The following is a 22,617-nucleotide window of genomic DNA, read 5'->3' as shown; positions in this document are numbered from 1 at the left end:
CTGGACTCTGGCTGGGCCACTCCAGGACATTCACGAAGTGGTTCTGAAGCCAATCTTTTGAGATCTTGGCTGTGTGCTTTGGGTCGTTGTCCTGCTGAAAAATGAACCTTCGCCCCAGCCTGAGGTCAAGAGCGCTCTGGAGCAGGTTTACATCCAGGATATCTCTATATATTGCTGCATTCATTTTTCCTTCTATCCTGACTAGTCTGCCAGTTCCTGCTGCTGAAAAACATCCCCACAGCATGATGCTGCCACCACCATGCTTCACTGTAGGGATGGTATTGGCCTGGTGATGAGCGGTGCCTGGTTTCTTCCAAACATGGCGCCTGGCATTCACACCAAAGAGTTCAATCTTTGTCTCATCAGACCAGAGAATTTTGTTTCTCATGGTCTGAGAGTCATTCAGGTGCTTTTTGGCAAATTCCAGACAGGCTTCCATGTTCCTTTTACTAAGGAGTGGCTTTCGTCTGGCCACTCTACCATACAGGCCTGATTGGTGGATTGCTGCAGAGATGGTTGTCCTTCTGGAAGGCTCTCCTCTCTCCACAGAGGAACGCTGGAGCTGTGACAGAGTGACCATCGGGTTCTTGGTCACCTCCCTGACTAAGGCCCTTCTTCCCCGATCGCTCAGTTTAGAAGGCCGGCCAGCTCTAGGAAGAGTCCTGGTGGTTCCAAATGTCTTCCATTTACGAATAATGGAGGCCACTGTGCTCATTGGGACCTTCAAAGCAGCAGACATTTTTCTGTATCCTTCCTCAGATTTGTGCCTCAAGACAATCCTGTCTCGCAGGTCTACAGACAGTTCTTTTGACTTCATGCTTGGTGTTTGTGCTCTGACATGCACACTCAACTGTGGGACCTTATATAGACAGGTGTGTGCCTTTCCAAAGCATGTCCAATCAACTGAATTTACTGCAGGTGGACTCCAATTAAGCTGTAGAAAGATCTCAAGGATGATCAGTGGAAAAAAGATGCCCCTGAGCTCAATTTTGAGCTTCATGGCAAAGGCTGTGAATACTTATGTAAATGTGATTTCTTAGTTTTCTATTTTTAATAAATTAAAAAAAAGTTAAAAAAAAAAAAACCGTTTTCACGTTGTCATAATGGAGTATTTTGTGTAGAATTTTGAGATAAGAGATTAAATTAATACCATTTGGAATGAGGCTGTAACATAACACAATGTGGAAAAAGTGAAGCGCCGTGAATACTTTCCGGTTGCACTGTATCCAAGCTTCTATTGCACCTATCATGGTAAGGAAGCTAGCAGGCTTCGAAACCAGTGCCATGGTGAGCAAAATGAAGGCTGACAGGATTGCAAAATAAATGAATAATCTAGGCCGGTTAAAAAGAAAGTCTCTTTCAGCTGTGGGAACTTGATCTGCTGAGGGAATTCTCTTCTAACATATTAACTGTGTACATTCCAACATCTGCTACAGACGCAACAGCATGTGATACAATCCATACAGCTCTTGCCAGGTTACATAGCCTCCACCCAGAAGATATTGTCAACACCAGGGATTTTAATCTACAAGCCACTTTCTTCCAGAATGTTTACTGCACAACAAGAAAAGGGAAAACATTGGAAAAATGGACACCAGGGGTGCCACCTAATGTGACCACAACCTTTAACTATTAAAACCAAAATACAAGTCTCTTAAAGACCAACAAGCACAGAGACATTTTCTTCCCAAGGGCCATCACCACATTAAACAAGCGTGTTAAACTGTGAAAAATAAACATCTTGCGATTTATTTGCAGCTTAAGGCAAGTTAAATTCAAGGCTTTTAATACCTTTTGAAATCAGATTCAAGACCAAATCGACAGAACAAAAATTGAAATAAAACAAAAAAACACAAATATTTCGTACACACAATACATCATACCTCGTACACATTACTTGTCACAGCTTTAAGCCATGGCTAAAAACGTTTGTCGTAGAGAAGCTTCTAATTAAATGTTCACTTTCCGGGCATGGTCCAAAGTAAACGCCTCTGTCCCAAGTTGCTATACGTACTATGGGTAGACCTAAAGCATGCGTCTACTCTGAAAGGCCCGGCTGAAACCAAATCACCCTTTTGATAGCACCGTTATCGTGGTCACGCCATGTTGCCACCAAAGTAAATCGGTGAATTATTTAAAAAAAAAAAAAAAAACTAAATTGATACTTTGAAATGGACTAAAGTTGATAGACGTTACTAAATCTTTTAAGTTCTAACAAATATAAATCTTATGTATTCACATTTTAAGACTTTTGAAAATTGGATTCAAGACATTTTAAGCCAATTGAGGCTTTATTTTTAGAATATGGAATTCAACATCCTTCAAGACTTTTCAAGGATCTGCAGAAACCCTGTATTTGGGAATGTTTGTTGCTGTTAAATATTATTGCACTACTTTTCATTGCTCGATTTTTTTTTTAAATTTAGGCCAGTCTAAATTTGTTTTGCTTATTTATCCTGTTTGTCTTTTATCTTATTTTTTTCTTTAAAGTTTGTATTAAGTGTTTACCCTGGTGTGCCTTGTCTAATCTCGATGCACACATGTTTCACTATGTTATCTATGACAAAAAAAGACAATTCATTAATAACTCTTTCTCTAACCACAAAGTTCATCAGATACATTGGAAATAATAGCGAAACCAATGGGTTTTTAAATCAAATTCTGCCTCATCAAAATAGATATAACTGCGAGTCTTTTTGAATCCCAGCTCAACAATGACTTCAAAGACCTTTTGAATTCAAAGTAATGGCCTATTAGATATGTTGATAAGAGAGAGGTGACAACAAAGGAGGTCAAGGACTTGGATGGTTGTAAAATTCAGTGGAATGGCATCAAAGGAAGATCAAGACAAAAGCTTGTAGTCAATAAAGGGTCTTTTGTTTTTCAAAAGGTTTCTCTTAGCACCCTTGCTGTTTATCTGTACCTTAACTTGAACCGTTTTTGGTCTTTACACTAGGCAATGCACTTCACACCAGCCCAATTGACACCTAGAAAGCCCCTCAACTATCTCACCCCGATTCGACATCCCAACTGCAATTGACTCACATTGTCTGATCCAGAAAGCGAGGAGACCGAGGAGGCCGACGAGTGCTGCTGGGGACTAGAGATGGACATTGGAGAGTCTGCGCTTTGGGGGGACGACGAGTCCCTTTGCTGCTCCTCGGACCCGACACTGCCTTCGTTCGCACAGCTGGGGACCAGATCGGCCACTGGTTCCTTGGGTGTGGGAACTAAAGATTAAATGAGATCATTAAATGTTTTTTCTTCTTGTGAGTAGGGCTCCAAGAATTCGACGACACAAATCAATGATGGAAAAAGTCGACAACGAAGTCCAGTGTTGACTATTGTCACCAGACACATATTTCTAACAGAGTGAGTCAACTCTAAGTGAAGATAATATCTGATTAAAGCTTCTCGTAAGCGATAACAAACAAGCAGAGAAATGCGAGCGGCAACATCAAATACTCGTACTAAAACTTCTTATATTTGAGAGTATTTTAGCCTGCATATGGTGAATAAAAAGACTAATTCCACAGCTTGAAAAGTTTATAAAGGTAGTAGCTCAGTAATTGACAAAAATGTAAACAGCACATTGGGCAATTGAACAAAAGAGAGTCTGACTCGTCTCTGAAAAATGTAAGTAACTATCAAGTCAATACTCTTTGATGACATGCATTGTACATTTTACATAAATGATCTACCGTAAATTCCGGACTATAAGCCGCTACTTTTACCCCAAATGTTCAGCCCTGCGGCTAATTCAGCGAAGCGGCCAATGTATGGAATTTTTCTAACGGCCATCAGCGGCGCTGGAGTATAAAAGGTAAGATTAAGACCAGTCGAATATGTGCGCCAAGAAAGACTGCAACCTCTAAGTTTAAGCATCCATTATCTGTAAATTTGAGGTACGTTCAGATAATGAGGAAGACACCCTTGACGGCGATAGTTATGAGGAGGAAGTTGAGGACAATCATCCGATCTTCCGTGAACTTCGCAATTACGGTATGCTTTTTTTTAACAGGCACGTTTTAATACAGTGATCCTACTAGCGTGTTGGTACCTTTCAAAGGCACAGTTTGGGATGAAACTTATATTATTATTATTAAAGCTTTGAAAACTATTGAAATATAATATTGTGAATGTGCTTGATTGCTGTTGAGATTGTCAAGAGGGGTTGTTCAAACCTCGCACTTTTTGTTTTCTGTTATTAGTGTCAATAAATTTGTTCAAACAAAAAAAAAACTTCTTTCTTCGTAAATATGTGTAACCATGTATAGTATGTATTTGCAACTGTATATTTTTGTGATGTATTTATTTTAGAGATTTATTCTGTTATGTGTTCTACGGACAAATCAAAAACAAGGGGCAAAGCAAACGCGGGCTGATGGGAATTGGGGTAAAGCTGAGTTACCAGTAGATCTGTCTGTTGTCGCAGCGGACAATAGTGGATATATATTTTTCCCACCCTTAACTTTGGAAATATACATTTTCTGTCCTTGGATTACTTTCAACGGCACCCGGACTTTACAACTCTGGGTTATACGTTAATTACGTATAATCATTTTCCACCCAAGATGCCGACTGTGATTCTAGAGGACCCACGCAGAAGGGAGAGGACCCACACAGAGGACTGGAAGAATGCTGCTTGGGAGGGTGGGATGGCAGAGCTATGCCCTTGCACAATAGTATTGCCTTTTACACGCTGGTTAACTACTGTTAAAAGAAAATAACTCTGAAATTGTTTAATTGATGTTGAAAATGTCAGGAAAAAATGTTAAAACGTCATATCGTCACGTCATATTGTCAGATATAAAAATTTTGCTGTTAAAAACGTAATATTGGAATATAATATTGTGAATGTGCTTAATTGCTGTTGAGATTGTCATGATTGTTTTCTGTTTTTAGTGTCAATAAATTTGTTCAAACCAAAAAAAAAAGTTTCAATTGTGAAACATACAGCCTGGTCTGAGTTAAACTTGTGATTGTGTCACAAATTTTAATGCGGGCGCACGCGGCTTGTGTAAGAACAAAAATGGCAAATCGCCTAAAAAGTGGTGGGTGCGGCTTATAATCAGGTGCGCTCTATAGCCCGGAATTTACGGTACTTTTTAAAATTACTGCTCGTAAATGTTAATGCACTTTTTTTTCAAAGGACTATTCTTTTACATTAAACCATAACCATGGCAAAATCTTCTATGCACTATGTTGTCTATTTATGTTTTGCCTATTTTCACAAAAAAATCATATCGCTTTACTCTTAGGTCTTGATCACATTTTTTACCCTGGAGTGGCATGTCTAATCCTTGAATAGAATTGTTAACGTCAATATCAATGACAATAAAAACAATTCTATTATACGCGTACGTGTGAACCCCAAAAATGTCTGGCCATAGAAGAGAGCTTGAGCGCTATGCCAGACAGGGACTGACAAACGTATTTTGAAATTAAATGCACGCAGTCCGAAGAACAAACATCAGTAGTTGAAAACATTTGATTTCAAACTCTTGAAAATTGGTAAGTATTTTTGTGACAGACTTTGCAGTTCACCACTGAACGTGCTTCACAAAATGCACACATTTGTTTTCTCTACTGTTCTAATTCCTGCTAGTGAGCCTGTTCATGGTCTACAGGGATAACAAATGGATAGTTGATTTTGATTTATTATTTGACTGTTCCTAACAAATGGACAGAGGTTAATGTTTAGATTAATGTCCCTACAGACCGAGCACTGTGCCTGATGGATTTTAGATTAGTTATATTGGTACAAATCCGCAGTATGTTCAATAAAAGATGTATTGTACCCGTTCTTGTTTATCATTTTCCACATACTTAAGTCAGCTTTATGCTAAATTTAGGAAAAAGGATCATTATCATATTATTTGACTAATCATTTCAATAGTCGGTGACTAGTCGACTATTAAAATAGTCATTATATGCAGCCCTAGTTATGAGGGATAGCTGAATATACATGCCCCAGGAGTCCACTAACATTACAAAAGACAGACCCAAATAAATATACCTCTGTTATCTGCTCGAGCTAGGTCTCTTCCACCCCACTTTTTGATGATCCACTCCCGGTAGTCGATCACTTCCTGTGTCAACCTAATTATTCTTCCTAAGGTGCTATAACAGAGAAAATAGTTCAATATTTCTGTTGCATACACGTTGAATCAATAACTACTTCTGTGTGGCTTGTTTTTCCCACCTTTCAGAGTCTTTGTTGGGATATGATCGAGCGAGCGGCGACACAGCGTGGCTGAGGACGATGTAGGCGTAATCAAAAACTTGTCTGACGTGCATGGCGCAGTACGAACCTCGGCCCACATCGTTGCCTGTATAGTGAGGGCAATCGGAATATGAAGTTACATCCTATTTAACGGGGTATGCCATTTTGGAGACACACGAACCTGGAAGCAATGGATCTTCAATGCAGAGCATAGACGGCCGGTAACTATTGGTCGTGGCCATGTTGTCTTTGGCAATATAAGCACCTCCGTTTTTGATACGAATGCCTGTTTTCAAGTAGTTAAAATGGCGGCTGTACAACTCAAAAAACTCTATCAGCAGGACGCCCAAATTCTCGCTGGGGTTCCTGGCATCGATCCGGGGATGGAGCTGAAGGGGGACAGATTGTTCGTCGAACAGGAAGTACAAGTCAACACAGTACATTAGACCCCCATATCATAGTCATACTCTATGCAACGTTTAATTCTTCTTTTCCCTTATTGAAAACAAAGCTTGCAACAAAGTACCTGCAAAAAGCTGATGACCATGAGGATGAGGCAGTATGAGCTTATACCGCCTGTGAAGACTTCATTCAGATCTCTCTGCAGCAAGAACTGCTTTAGCACAAAGATCAAGTAAGGCAGCACTGGATACTTCTGAAATGTACAATGAAATAAGCAAGAATAGATTATAACTCTGAAGGACATTTAGTTTAAGTTAACAATGAGCCAACAAAACATTGAGTATAAAGACTAAAGAAAGTGAAATGTGTTTATGAATATATAGTTGTGGTGTAGAGTAAGTAATCGCTTGCAGTATCGCGGTTTACTTATCGTGATTCCGCAACTTTGCAAATTTTCAGCGTGTTTTGTGTTCTGCATTCTTATTAGCTGACTAGTCGCCCAGCACATTTTCGCTTGTATCTGCATACGTTAAAAACAGCTTCACAAATGTACAAAATGTATGCAAATATTTTTTAACTTCAAGTTTCTCTAAAAGCCATCATTTAAACAAAACAATCACACTGGACCAAGTGCAAAGGTAGAGAAAGATGCTTTCTATCGCTAACAAAGTTGGATTTCTCGACCTGCTAAACTTGCTCTGGACTGGAGCAACATGCGGCGGTTTGACACTCCCTAGTGGCTCCATGGCTCCTTTTCAATTTTGTTTGATAATGGAAAAATATATGGTTTATTCAAAGGGGCAAACAGGACACAGTACTGATGTTTTCTGATGAATATAAATAGATACAGTTTGTGTCCTATCATATAAGGCTTTTAATTTGTTGGCGGCTCAAGACATATTTTTTTGTTTTTTGGTCGAAAGTCACTCAACATTTTGAGTTGCCGACCGGAAAGTAAATGCAGTTCTCTATAACGTCCACACGACAGTGAAAAAGTATCATGTCAAGTAAAGTGGATCATGTCCTCAATACAGTTGTGCAATGAAGCGGCAAGATTATCTTTAAAATTATAATTTGGCAGTACAGCAGTTATTTGCAAAAAAAAGGTTGATAATGTACAGAATTTTTATTTGTGAAATACTTGAATCTGTAAATTCGGTTTGATCATTGGTTTCAATGTATAATAGCATATTCATTAATAAATAAAGGGTAATAAGTCGTTTTGACTATCGCAGGACAATTTTGGAACGCAACCCCTGCGAAAAACAAGGAATTACTGTATAGTGCATTAGTGTTATCATGTAATAACTTCAAAACCTAGCAGGTGATCAGACCAAGATTACACATATTCATGTTGGTTTTTCACTTGAGATGACCTGTAGCTTGGTATAGGTGGGAGCAAGAGTAGAAGCCTGCCTGTGTAGAAAACCAGCATTATACAAAGCACCCCTCCTCCCTTATCCGCCCTCTGATAAGAATGCAGCAGCGCCTCACTCGCTCGCACATTAGCTGCACCGATTTGATTGAGTGCGGCTGTCAGTGGCGGGCTTTCGAGCCGCGACACGCACCCCGGCCGAGCTGCGACGTAACACCAGCAAAGGACAAAAGCCAAAGCGTGAGATCTTGGTGAAAGATCAGCACCTGGAATTCCTGGGTTGTGTTGGCTAAAACAAGCATGACTAAAGCAGGCAGACATTTACCCCTCGGGAGGTGAGACATTCGCACTATGTCGAGGCAAACTTGCTACCACGCAACAAGCACCAAAACTGCGGTTGCTTCCATAACGACTCAATGCGAATAAAACGTAATGCTTTTAAACTGCCGGCCGACCACAATACACAGAGGGGAACTTCCCGCCATCTATATATAGATGCCACTCCAAAACCGTAATTATGCGACTCCACTGGTGCTTGGTTTGATTTAAATATGTCTGCATGACCCCCCCTAGCTGCTCTCTTCCAATTTTTTGTCTGCATGGCTGACATTTAGTTCTCGGCACAGTGGAACAAATTCCTTTCAACAGGCACAATTTTGGAGTTCAACCAAATATTTTCTGGAAAAACACACTTCAAATTGGGACATCAAATCCGACACTAATGATGCTTACCTGAAATAAATGCGTTTTTTGGATGTGGTGAGTTGCACTATCCTACCAGTAAGGATTCGTTTAAAAAAAACATGAATAAACAAAGACTGAGTCGAAACCTAAAAGAACTATACATTTGTTTAAAAGCGAAAAGCGCATAGATTATACAAATGTATTCTTAAAATAGCAAAACCAAATTAGTTTACAACAATTTTGGTATGGGTAGAAACAGATGATTGGATTAGTTTGTACGAAACAACCTAAAACTTGGATACGCTTTTTACCATAAGAAGATTTTCCATTTTTGGGCTATTTGCAGGGATGTGATTTGACCAAAGTGAAATTATCTGAAAATTAGCGGGGGGGGGGGGGGGGGGGGGGTGATGATTGCTAGCTGGGGGGGGGGGGGGGGGGGGGGGGGGAAACAGGTAGGACCAGGGCAGTAAAAAGTACAATAAGTATAGGCCCTACAGTAAAGTGTTGGTGTAATGTACACATGAAAATCTATTATTGTAATTGTTAAATATTTATGGCCATTTTTATTACGTTATAATATTTTCGAAAAAAATGGGAAAACTGTCAAATAAATTTGAAAAGTTTACCACCTACCTCAAAATTCACGACTCTATCAGCAACTGGTACAGGTTGTTGGGGTGGATCACGTCTCTTTATTACCGCTTCCGATTGTGATGTCAATAAGGGATGGAGGCCGTAAAGTTTTGGAGTTTTCGTTTGGGCACCGAAACTTCCAGCGATGGAATAATTTGTCGTTCTTGACTGGAGTTCTTTCACGTGTTTTTTGCTCTTTGCGTGACTTTCAAGAGCTTTGAAACCTCTCCCACCATAGTCGATGGTATCATGACACCAAATGCAAAGTGCTTTCCCGGCACGATCGATCTTCCGAATAAAGTCATTGAACAAATTCGTCACAGTCTTCTTTCCAACATTCGTAGATAATTCCTTCTCCAACCAGTCCCATCGAAACTTGTTTTTTACAATCTTATCAATTTCTTTAGCTCGCGGAGCATCTTTGCGTTCGATCACGGACATCTTTCTTTAAACACCCGGCAAAAACGTGTGAGAAATGAACAATGGCACACTCCTATAACAAGCGCGTTTATTGGTCAACACGAGACTTCAACCAATCGCAAGTACGTTTCATTTCAGTTACGGAAACACTCAAATGGCATGCTGTCGAGACGAAATCGTTTTTTTTTACCAATTAAAACACCGGAAATTTTAAAATTTTATTTTTGGAGATAAAAAAAGCGGAATTCCGCGAATTAGCGGAAAAATCACATCCCTGTATTTGAGGTTTTTTAACAATAGAGAGTACAAATAAAGTTACATGTTTTCACACATCTGTGACAAAACTATTTACTTGAGACAGATTTTATGAAGGCGTAGGACCTTTGTATTTAAAAAGAAGCAAGAAAGTGATTGTGACACGTTGAAACTAAGTTCCTGGGACATCTCACCTGAACATAATCTTTAATGAAGCTTGCCGCCTTGACGCCTGTTTCCACATTAAAGCTGATGTCCACTTTCACTTCAGTCTCCTGGTCTGTAAGTTTAATGATTGGCACCTGAAAGACAGACATGACACGATTAGATTTAAATCCCTCGAGAGCCTCAAGTACAAGAAAGAAAGGATATTTGCATTCCAAAGCAAAATAATAACAACCTTTGAAAAAAATAAACCTCAAGTACTGTGATTTGTAAATACTACCTTAGTAAAGTTGGAAAATGATTACTATATTTTCTGGCTCACTCAAAAACCCCAGATTGGCCAGAAATGTGAACGAGCACCTCATAATACTTTGTGCCTTATATGCGGAAAAGATAAAATATTTTTTGTGCACTTGCTAATAAGTCGATACATTTGATCGCTGAACAAAATAACCAGGTCGCAAAAGTAAGAACACCAAATCCTAAACACCAGGCCGGTAGGGACACGAATTGTTCAGAATTGCATGATATTGAATGCAACAGAAATTGAACACCGGTCAAGGCAGGGGGAGCGCCGGATCCTAACCACTATACCTCTAGGGATCCAGACGACACATGAAAAGGCATAAGGTCTCATCTCATTATCACACCATTTTTATCACGGAGAACGTTGTTTCACATTTTCTCAGCTCCAACTAAGAATTGTAAGTGGGACAAACGTTTTGAGTATGTTTTGAATTATTCAAACATTACAACGACCAAATTCCTTTCCACAATGCTATTCCCTGCATTTTGTTCAGAACAACCGAATTACTTCCAACAACACCCTTATTATTCCATTCAGAATCTTTTGCCCTCCGTAATGACAACTTGGCAGTACCGCGGACCAGTTTGGTGTCTGACAATTTGGTAACGTGACTAAAGATAGTGAGACGACGAGAAAATATATTTTTTGTGAGTCGTTTGTAACCCTATTGTTGTAGTGGAGAAGATGCAGTGCTCTCCACACCACGAACTGGGTTCCATTCTCGTCGCATCCAATGTTATGCAATTGTTATCAGTAATATGTTTTGACTGATCAAACAATGCACAAATACGGCACTTGTTTTTGTGTTGTGTTACCACGGCCTTGACTCTAATTTTAATATGATGCGCCTAACATGTGAAATAAAATATCACAAATGACTATTTTTGAGGGGTGCTCCTTATAATCCGGTGCGCCTTATAGTGTGGACAATAGGATATATAAGACTCAAAGTGTGCACGTGTGTGAAAAGCACTTCACGCAAAGGTGTTGGCTGAGGTTTTGGCATTTCCGTCTCAGGAGTAGGAAACAATCTTGCTTTGATACCAACTCCTACGGTCAGATGTTCTCACAGCCTACTGTGAGCAGGCCTGCCCTAACGCCAACACTAATTGTGTCTGTCAGGTTGGTGCACTTCTTCACTGCTCTGAAAAGAGATAAAGGTGTGTCGGCGCCAAAGCTTTAGATTTCCTTGCTTACCACTCCAAGTCTAAAAAAAGGGGGTTTCTAAGCACATAAAAAGTGGTGCCAACTTGTCATTTGGCAGAGCTTCATCCAATTCCTCGTAACGTTTCTCTATAAAGAAGAGCTCTCGTGCGTCTGTGATGTAAAGATGCATGAACTGTACAGAAGCGTTCTGCATTTAATAGGTAAAAACAAGCACTCCTTTTTTTTCGCAATGATATTGTAAAGTTTTTTGCATTTTTTTCAAATTTGGAAAATATTTATTTATTGTTTTGCTTACAATTTTGTCCCCCCAGTTTTTCTGAATATTAGCCTTCTCCTGTGTTTTGGAGCAATACATTTTTCACTGATCCTTTTGAGAGCTGTTAAAAAACATGCTCTATAATATATAGCCCATGCTATAATATATTAAAGTTTTATTTCAATATGGGTTTATGACACTTGGAGACACTGCTTTTGAGTCACAGTCTCTATCTTACGCAGACACCCTAAGAATTAGCATCGGTTCAAGAAAAAACAAAACATTCAGATAGGCCATGCTCCATAAGTACTCCATGATACAAACATTGCATTTGCAATACATTCAGACTGTCTTTATTATGACCTCCCAAAAAAAATCGGAAAAGTTAAAATACCTTATTTATTCGTATAGTAGACACATTTTTACCCAACAATATCTCAAAGTTTGGGTACATGTTTTACATGAGGTTTTACGGCAGTTCATTATGGTATTTGTGCAATGAATGAACAGCAAAAAAATATTGCCGACCACAATGGCAAAATATTGGATGCAATGGGAATTGAACCCGGGTTACGGCGGTGAGTCTGCCGAATCCAACCCGCTAAAACACCAGTGATATAAATGACATATAAAAAGGCATTTTATCGCACTATATTTCCTCACAGTACAAAAGATAAATCTTGGAAAATTGAGAAAATCATCCCGAAAGGTGAAAATGTACCTAAAAGAGCACAACGAGGGAAACAACCCTTGTCTATCTGTTGAAGAATCGGACAGAGATTCGATCTGCAACCTCAGTGGAAATGTTTAAATATAAGCTTAAACACACTTCTATTCTATAGCATATGAATAACCTATATTTTATGTTGATAATATGTGTATTTTTTGCCCTCATGTAGGTTTTACATGAGGGGATGGTGTCATAATAGTCTGTAGTTTGCAATAGTATTTGATCTGTGCAGCCCTTTGAGACTCTTTGTGATTAAGGGCTATACAAATAAACATGACTTGACTTTGAAGGACATTGAATAAATACATTGTAAATTTTATGTCAGTCTTGTGTTTATAGTTTATGTTCTCAATAAATGATATTAATCATGGCCGCACATATTCAACAACATTTCTCATTTAAAAGGCTTAGTTTTGAGATTTGAAAAAGAGAAAAAAAATTTGATACCGATGTTTGATAAAAACGTTAAAAGGTGTATATTCTAAAATCTGGGAAAAAGAAAACAAAGACAGAAAAAACAGATTAACAAAAGTAATGAAATTCAGAAAAAATAAAATAAAAAAAATAATGATTCCCCAAAAGAAAAAAAAACATTTGAAAAAAAAACTGAATAAATATTCTGAACAAATTATAAAATAAAAAAACATGAAAAAAATACAACCATCCCACCCAACCCTTTGAAGGAATCGATCAGAAAAAAGTTTTTCTCCTCTTCTCAAGGGAATTAAAATAAAACCCTCCCGTAGAAAAGAGCATCAAATAGTTTGATGCCAGTTTTAAACACTCACAGTAGCTTTGTCCAGCACTTTGATGGAGAATGGCTCAGCAACGTTATGCTTGCGGAGAGCCTGCTCCAACTCTTGCAGCGGGGGGCGCTCCCACTTTCCAAACACCACCAAGTCAATGTCGCTAAGGGGGGGAGAAAGTCACATTCCAAGTCAAAAGAAAGGATGGAAAAACACACAAGGTTTACAACGCCTCATTGACAGATTCATGTGTCGGTCTCCTTGCCTTGTTGGAAGGTAGAGCCCCGTGCTGAAGCTGCCAAATATTTGGACCTACAAATGCAGAAACAGGAAAGAAAAGAGGAATTGAGTTCCTCTCATTCTATTGCCCCCTGTTGACGGGAAAGCTATGTAAGAAGACTTATTCATCTACCCCGCACATTGAGTAATTTTGCTCAACTGCTGGCCAAAACGGGATGCCTTCAAATACAACATTTCTATTGTAACGTCGGTATTGCGTAACAGGGATGATTTACAATCCATAATATTCGATTGAAATGTCCACACACTGCGGACAATGAATTTCCGGGTTCCACTTCAGAGCAGGGCCGTGCCAAGCCGAGAGCGCTGCCAAAACCGAGCAAACAATGGCGAGAAGAGAAATAGCTGCGTTTCAGGGCTGTAGAGACCGAGCTCTCAAAAAACAGAGGTCTTTCCTTTGGCGTCTAGGAAGTACAACGGGGCGCTCCCGGCACAAAAGCGGAGCGCGATTGATGACAAGGGTACAAAACAGACGACTGATAAGAAGCTTTGCTGACAGTGTGTGTTTGTCAAAGAGCAAAGTAATGAGACTGGTTTGGATTTCCTCTGAGCAAAAACTGAATTGTGACTTACATCCGCAGCCGGCCAGAGCTCCTTGATGATCTTCTCTATTCGGGTCACCACTTCTTTCCTCATAGCGGCTTCCTCAGGCCGTGGAGACATAAAGTTGTAGAAATCCATCAACTCCTCGTGGAGACTGTGCAAAAATAAATTGAATGAAGAGAGAAAGATTCACTCATTCAATGCTAGACGTTTCTCTCAAATGGAAAGACCCAACACATTTTTGCCCTAATTTTTGAAGGCCTACAGAAAGATTTTTCCGACTCGACATAGCAAGGGCATAGGACATATCAAAAGAAAGCTTCAACCCTCATCTTACATTGGTAAAAATAATGTTTCTAGCTTTTATCATTGTTCCAAAAAAACTTCTGAGAAAAAGGGCTTTTAGTGAATGATACATAGCAGACTTTTCACTTCGGTGCTTTATTTTGGATCTGTGAATCTAATTCATACACTTCAAATGTTCATTTAACAAAAACAGAGCCAATGTCGTTGCAACAAATTGGTGCTTTGAGAGCCAAATCCATCAGCAATACGCGTGTCAGCAGTTATTCAAGAAGCATGGCTCTTTTCCCCGTCACACGATTGCTTACTAAATAACCAGTCTTTTTTAACTATGTTTTGAAAGCAAATCCTACAACACATCAATGGTCAGGCTGATATTTATGTTATTTTCAACGATTGCAGCGTAACATCTGATCTGAATTAGGGTGACAATTCCAACACAATCACAATAAAAGAAAAAAACTACTCATCCAACACTACAGTTTAACTATGGTGTATGGTGAAACCTTGAAAGACAACCAACATTTTAGCACAAAATATCCCTTGAGTGTCGTGTTGTGAACTTGGAAGCTTGCCTTCAGCGTTTTACTGGACTTTTCAGTGCACCTCAACGGCACTTATTTCGGCAAGCATCGAAAGCTAAATGGCAGTCTTGCGTTATTTAATTATGTTTCAAATTGGTGTGTTACTACTAAAAAAAAGCTGAAATGATAGGACTCTTTGATTTTATGACCAGCTTTTGGATCTACGATGGTGTGTGCCCTTCCTTTCAGTCCAATGAGTTAATGATGTTTGATAGGAAGAAGCCTGCAGGCCACAAAGTTAGCATGTTAAGCTATCGACTAAGTAAGCTTGCCACTTATACAAGGTAGAATACTATGTTAACATGTTTTAAATAACATTTGTCAGATTCCAAGATGGCTGCCTGACAGCTGATATTTTTGTGCATATCGAACGTCATCATGCAACGGATTGCGGTTGCCTTCGGTGGTTGGACCGCGTAACAAGATTTCTTAGCAGTCAAATGCCGGGGAACACTGGAGCTCTGTTCCACCCCTGTGGCCGCGCATTTTTCTAAGAATGCGTGCCGTGGTGTCAGTGTGAAATACGGAACAGGGGGACTGTCACAATCAATTACTGAAGCCCTGCAGGACATTGAGTCGTCCCATGTGCCTTCGTCTTGGTGAAAACATTCTACCAGCGAGCGAGACAGACACTCATGCAAAGAGACCAGGCAACGAACAGAAGAGTGAAATGTTGTTGCACCGCACACAAAATATCTCCCTACCGTACCAAAGAAATTACGGACAGCGTAGAACAGGGCTGTGACAATATGCTTTGATCTCAATTGTATCACAATACTAAGGTGCTAATTAGATTTATATCACGATTCTTGATAAATGCCATTCCACAAGTATTTGATCTGATTTGATCTAATTGATTAGTGTGATTTAATTTTCTTTCCTTAGAAACAAGCAACTTAAATCCTACACTTCTGGGGCAAAAAAACATGAATGATGTTTAAACGATGCACATCAGTCTGTGTCAGTAAGCCTGAAAGCTGACATTTATTTCAACTGAGACAATGAGAACATAACATATGAACTGTGCGACAGGTGTACAGCTACAACATGTCATGAACTGAAATGCCAACGTAACACAAATGTGGACCTTTAATGATCCTACTTACGGGTTAATACTGTAAGATGATAAAATAAAATAAAACCTCTAAAAGAAAAAATAGCACAAGTGTAAACTAATTTAAAATCAAGCTCATTCAAATTCAACATACATTTTGTATGATCAGATTTGTGCAATTATCGATCAGTCGATATATTCATTGCTGACCATAATTGCTTAACAATAGCAGCAACGGAGATCGAACCGGGGTATCGATGACAAGAGCGTCAAATGGGGACATGACGTAGCAAAAGGCTTATCTAATTAGTGTATAGTATGTATGTCGCATAGTATATAGTCTTATCTCATTATCACACTACTTTCAGTTACAGTACCAAACCCAAGTGATATACAGATACAGTGGAGAAAGCTGGCCAGGGTTGCGTCCTCAGTGGTGCCCCAACGACCCAGGCGCTTAAGGGATCCGTTAACCATATACAAATGTAATTAAACTTATTAAAAAGAAATCGGTGTTTTGTTTCATTTTACCTTTGCTCAAAAGTATTGTAAGTGACAAATGTTAAATACAAACGGCCATGTATTTATGTATAGCTTTCAGGATGGCCAAATTACTTTCTGTAATGTCTTTCTCTACATTCAATTTAGAATCTCATACACCTTATAGAGCCTTTGCGACTCATTGATATTTTACTGTTTACCAATGGACCTCGACCTTTTTTCCGTATATCATATATTCTTCGCTGTTTTGGCGTTTGACCATGGTCAACATCTGTAAACAAACTAGCAGTCTTTGTGGTGTGAAATGGCGGGTGTCAACTCACATTTTCGATTGACACCGGGTTAAGGAGTGTAGTTAACCCTTGGTTCTCTTTTTCTTTTAAGTCATGTCAGTAAAGTCACATTTATTTGTGACACCCTTGAGTACAAAATGTTTCAAAGGACTGCACAGGTTACAATGACCCAATCTCCTGATCTTAAATGAACATGCAGGCCAGGAAAAAACTCAAAAAACCTCTGCATGGGGAAAATAAAAAACCTTGATAAGGGCCCTCACAAGTAGTAATCCCCCTTCCCGGATGACCAGGGTGCAATAGATTTTGCATTGGGTACCAAAACACAAAACACAGTGAACATAACTGTTTTGCCAAGCCAAAGGCCCTTGTCCCAATGAAACCGGGTCTGCGACTCACTAGTTAAGAATAACTAGTCTAGTGGATAGGACCCAGAGCCCTTCCAACTACAATCTGGTTTGATTCCCGTTGCATCCAAAAATTATTTACAATTTTGATCAGCGATATATTTGACTGATCAATCAATTCACAATTATGATAGTACATCCCTAGCCCTTAGAATAGTTTTAATTCTATGCACGTTATAATCTGGTGCACATTAAATATGGTGTATATATAGCTTGTTGAAATCTGAAATTTCTCATAAGGAGTTGTACAGGTTAGGCAACGGAAGCATGCAAGTAACATTTCAAATTTACATCATGTAGATAAATCACAGCTTTTGCATAATTTAAAAGCCTGAGAAGTCTTTTGGCAATGCCCAGAGTGACTGACTCTGATTGATTGCGTCTTACTGGGAAACAATTAATTTAATGTTGCCGCGCTTTCTTGGCAGTTAATAAATTCACAATTCTGTGGTGCCCAGGGAAAAGTTGGGGCATATATATGTGAGCAAGTTGTTTTCGTGAAACAAATGCTGTTGACATCCCTCTGCTCTTCTCTCGTGGGAGACTTAGTGTTGCAAATACAAATAGGTCAAATAAACTATCACAAACAATATTTTTAAAAAAGAGCCTTAAATTTGAACATGGATTTAACATGCTGGTTTAAAAGTTTGTAAATAAGAGCATCAGTCTCAGCATTTTTTACTCTTATCGTTTAATCTCAGTCTCTATCGTTCAACTCCTTCTGGCTAGTGTTCAGACAAAGACCACACTAAAATCAAAAGCCATGTGAGTGAGGTCCGATTTATGACACATGTGGTAGGACAGTTAGAAAAGATGAGTTATAGTGCAGGTACTGTGCATTGTGCATGCTTTATAAAACAGTGATGCACTAAGGGAATGTGAAATTAATGAAAAGTAAAAATAAAAGCTTTACATAAATTGGGGCTGAAACTAACCATTATTTTAATAATCGTTGTGCAAATAATAAACAATGTGATTAAAAGGTTGCCCCTTGTGTTGAGATAAACATGTTATGGTTGTTATTTGTTTTTACTTTATACATTTCAATACTAATTTTCCTATTTTTTCTATGTTTATGTAGCACGTTCTGTTCACTTTATGGTGTTAGACTGTTAATACCATTTTTTTGTAATGATGCAATGTTCAATGAAAAAAGGAAGATACTTTTAAAGAAACTGTCTTATGGTGTCCTCTGCCGGACCAAAGTGGGACTAAAACTTTCCAAAATCTCAACGAGATCAAATACTTATTTGCATTGATTAACGACCTTAGTGCGTCATAAATTGCGCAACACGATTAATCAATGAGGTAACTGGTAACCAACGCTTCTAATAATTGATATGAATCGGTTTTATCGATTTGTTGTTGCAGCCCTAATATATACACATATATAAATATATACATACACTCACGGTAAAATTCTAACTAACAAGCGCACCTGCTTTCAGGCCGCACCCAGTACTAAAGGAAAAACATTTTGTACATACATAGGCCGCACCTGACCATAAGCCGAATGTACCAACATCGAAACATGATATATTTAAAAAGAGTTTTAACAATATACGGCACCTTTATCCCTTAACGTTCCGACAGGCAGCCGGTGGGCCGCCGGACTTTTGGCAAAAAAAATACGTGTCTGTACGATGTGACCAGTCACTGAAATATGTCATGCCACATACCGTTGGAAAGTTTAAAATCTTTGGATTCAAGATATGAAGACCAATTGAAAATATACTCATCGGAAAACCATCACAATCAGTCTTAAACGAGATACCCGAAAACTATAAAGCCGGCGTAACTCACCATTACGTCACTTGGCCATCTTTAACTTCTTTATTTGTCCGCGAAAACGGACATTCCATAGAATTGATCCGTGTAAGATATTTACTCCAAAACACACGATAATGCCGACAGATACAAAAAAATCCGCCCAAATGAATTTCTGCATCACTGGACGTTGCTTCTTGTCATCCATTCGTTTCGCCAATTTATTTTCGTTTACAAATAAACAGACTAGTAAAATTATTCCCAATATGGTAGTTCGCCCACCCTGTCGATTGACACCTTTTCCATGATGAGGGTCTGTCCATGCTAGTTTTAATCACAAAGCGAGAAGTTACGTTAAACTTGTGTCTTCCTCGACACATATATTCCACCTGTCTCACTATTATACTTTAGTGCTCGGGCGCCTTAGGGGCAGCTATAAAAATGCATACATTAGCCGCATTATTGGTTAGCACATTCGCCTATCACACGAAAGGTACCCGATTCGTGACCGGGTGGAAACATATGTCAGCCTGGAGGGGGAAGGGCACCACCAGGCTGTCCTTGCCGAAGATACACCACAGGAAATGGTACCCCTACAACCCTGGTCCGAATTTTTGTGTATACATTATATAGAATTACTTTTTTCCCCCTAATACTCATAATCGTCTTAGAATGTTCATATTTTACCATATTTTAATATGAAATGCCAATGTTAGAATGTATTTGTTAATCAACTAAATATTTAGAATTTTCCCCCAATATTTAAATTCAATACATCATACTTGTAAAGCACATTTTACACAATTAATGCAATTCAAAGGGCTGTAAAAATACAATCAATAAGAAAAACAATACAATTTGATAATAAAGACTACAAAGTTGAAACGTTTATGCCAATTTTGTTTGTAAATGATGCAGTGTTCAATAATTAGGATTTAAAAAAAATAACTCATATAAAAATGGTTACCAGCTCAGTAGCCTAGATGGTAGTGTGCCCGCTTTGAGACTGGGAGGACGCTGGTTCGCGCCTCGACCGAGACATACCTAATTGGTATAATGGCGGCGCCCTCTGTTGGCTGCGGCTGCATCGACTCGCTACAACGGGTCAGGTGTATCGACATTTCGTTCTGTGTACATTGTTACAAAGAATGACAATACAAAGGAAATTATTATTATTATTATTATTATTATTTTGGCCCCCTCTGACGGACCAAAGCGTAACAACAGAATGCTGTGGACTTTTATTTGCTTTGAATTAACGTACTTGGTGTCCCATAAACCACTTAATACAACAAATCGATGATCTAATTAGCTGCCACCCCTTTTAATTATCGATTTTGATCTATTTCACGATTAGTTGTTGGGGCCCTAAATTTAAGACTTGTGTCTAATGTGTGATAAAATTGTTAAATGGGTTTTGGTATTTTTCTCTAAGTAAGAATTTTGAGTATTATAAAAAAGTATTGTTGTTTCTTTATTTCAAGGATTATTTAATGGGGCCGTGTATATTATTTGACCACTCAATCAGCCTATTTTAAGTTTTTGGGTATCCGTAGCAGCAAGATGGCAGATAATGGTGCCAGCTTCCTATGCAATAAAAATGATGGTTCAAGCTTTCTATTGATATGGCCTATGTCCGTGATAGCAAAAGAACCTAGTTTTCTGTAGGCCTTCAAAAAAAGAGTGAAAATGCTAATAGTTGGCAGGCACAAGCTCTCCCAATCTGAGAAAAATGTCTGCCATTGAATGAGTGAAAGCAGGGGTGTCAAACTTGTGGCCCGCAGGCCGGCTCAGGCCCGTGAAGCAACGCTGAGAGAAACGTGACAGAAAACAAAACAAACTGCAGTTTGAAATATGTCCACTTGATGTCGCCACAGCCACTATGGTTTTTTTTTTATCTCAATCTTTTTTTCTTTTTCACTTTTTTCTCTCCTTTTTTCTCTTGTTCTGTCTCTTTTTTGTCTCGTTTACCCTCCCTTTCTCTTTCCATCTCTCTTTTCTCTGTTGGTCTTTCCTTCTCCTCTTTTCTCTCGATTCCTCCCTCTTGCTCTACTTCTCTCTTTTTTCCTTCACCACTTTCTCTCTTGCTCTACTTCTTCCATCCTTTCTTGCACTCTCTCCCCCTCTTTTTTCTCTTTAATTTACTCATCCGGCCCCCGAGAAAGTTATTTCCCAACATGTGGCCCCCAGTCTCAAATGAGTTCGAGGCCCCCGAGTTAAAAGGTTCTAAGCACATTTCAAAATCAGAAATATAAATGGTGGTCTATTACGCAAACCACGTTCGCTGCCCATGCTATTCACTAACGCGCTTACGCCACCTTGGCCGATTACGGCCCTAGAATTTGAGATCCGTTACGCAAAATTCCCTTCAGCAACTTACCCGAGGACTCCCGGGTTGTACTTTCTCGTCTTCCATGGCGCCCAAGTGCTCACGTCGTTGCCGTTAGTGCAATTGGAAAGCAAGTAATTGACCCCGTAAGTGCTGGCCTTGTTGTCGTTTTTCCTTCGGCCGGGGTGATGGTGATGATGATAATGATGGTGGTGGTGGTGGTGAGAGTGAGCGTGGTTCCCAGGTAAGGAAGGGGCTACTCTCTGAGCGCAAAGCCGCTGCAGGTTTAACACATGACGGCCGTAATGGAAGAACTGTTGGTGGTAGCGGTTGTTGTCCGTGTTGTCGAAAAGCGGCCCGACGTTTTTATTGCCGGTGGCGGCGGGAGGACTGTCCGCCGGCGAAGAGCCAGCTTTCAGGGGGGAGCCTTCCGACACGTCGGGGGCCGGGCTGAAAAAGAGTCCCTGAGACGTTTCCCAGACGTGCATCCATAAAGCGTTCGCCGGTCCTTTCTGTTCGGGCTGAATCCACGCCACCCTCGGATCCATTCAACTTGGTTCTCCGGTGACCACCCCCCCTTTTTGGGTAGAAGACCAGCGAGCCCCGTCGTGATGCCGCGCTCCGTGGACCTCCTGTCGACCCAGAAAAAGGTGCCGCTCGCCGTCCCGGGGAGCACGACAAGTACGCAAGAAACCGACACGGAACCACAGGTGTAAAAAGTCCCCCCTCTGAGCCGATAGACAGGGGGAAAAGGCTAGCTGATTTCTATTTGGATTCAATATGGCGTATTCTCTTCAAATCTTGGCGCATGCGCGTCAGGGGGGATTCCTTATTCAACCACTTTTTGGGGTGAGCTCCCAGGAGGCCAACTGGAGCATTGCACCCACATTCATTATTATTTAAAAGTCAAGTCACATTTATTTATATAGCCCTTAATCACAAAAATGTCTCAAAGGACTGCACAGGATTACAATTCCAAAATACACATTTACCTGATCTTAAACCAGCATGTAATATAATAGGCAAAAATAGACACACTATCAAATAAAGGTGCTGTCATGCACTTTCTGGACAAATTTCAACATGTTACCTAGTGTTTAGTATGTTTGGGTACTGTAATGCTAAATCTATTCCACCCTGGTCATCCTGGAGGGGGGATTACCACTT

At 39.6% G+C, this 22,617-nt stretch overlaps 1 protein-coding gene across 1 annotated transcript in view; it reads right to left on the bottom strand.

The window, feature by feature from the left end:
• The window catches only part of tent4a (terminal nucleotidyltransferase 4A), a 28,854-nt gene extending 6,618 nt beyond the window's left edge, over nt 1-22,236 (bottom strand). Inside the window, exons 1-10 of the mRNA XM_088328968.1 lie at nt 21,502-22,236; nt 14,243-14,366; nt 13,635-13,681; nt 13,412-13,532; nt 10,193-10,300; nt 6,753-6,881; nt 6,408-6,615; nt 6,206-6,332; nt 6,020-6,123; nt 3,046-3,230 (exon numbers count right to left, since the gene is read on the bottom strand). Of these exons, the coding sequence (XP_088185094.1) occupies nt 3,046-3,230; nt 6,020-6,123; nt 6,206-6,332; nt 6,408-6,615; nt 6,753-6,881; nt 10,193-10,300; nt 13,412-13,532; nt 13,635-13,681; nt 14,243-14,366; nt 21,502-21,998 (1,650 nt within the window). The 5' untranslated portion in view covers nt 21,999-22,236. The remainder of the gene's footprint in view (nt 1-3,045; nt 3,231-6,019; nt 6,124-6,205; nt 6,333-6,407; nt 6,616-6,752; nt 6,882-10,192; nt 10,301-13,411; nt 13,533-13,634; nt 13,682-14,242; nt 14,367-21,501) is intronic.
• Between the last annotated feature and the right edge of the window lie 381 nt (nt 22,237-22,617).

Source organism: Urocampus carinirostris, chromosome 2 (genome assembly GCF_059441175.1).
Source record: "Urocampus carinirostris isolate Australia breed hairy pipefish chromosome 2, RoL_Ucar_1.0, whole genome shotgun sequence".
Taxonomy (NCBI): domain Eukaryota; kingdom Metazoa; phylum Chordata; class Actinopteri; order Syngnathiformes; family Syngnathidae; genus Urocampus; species Urocampus carinirostris.
The sequence above is the reverse complement of the archived record's forward strand: the minus strand, read 5'-3'. Positions and strand labels throughout refer to the sequence as shown.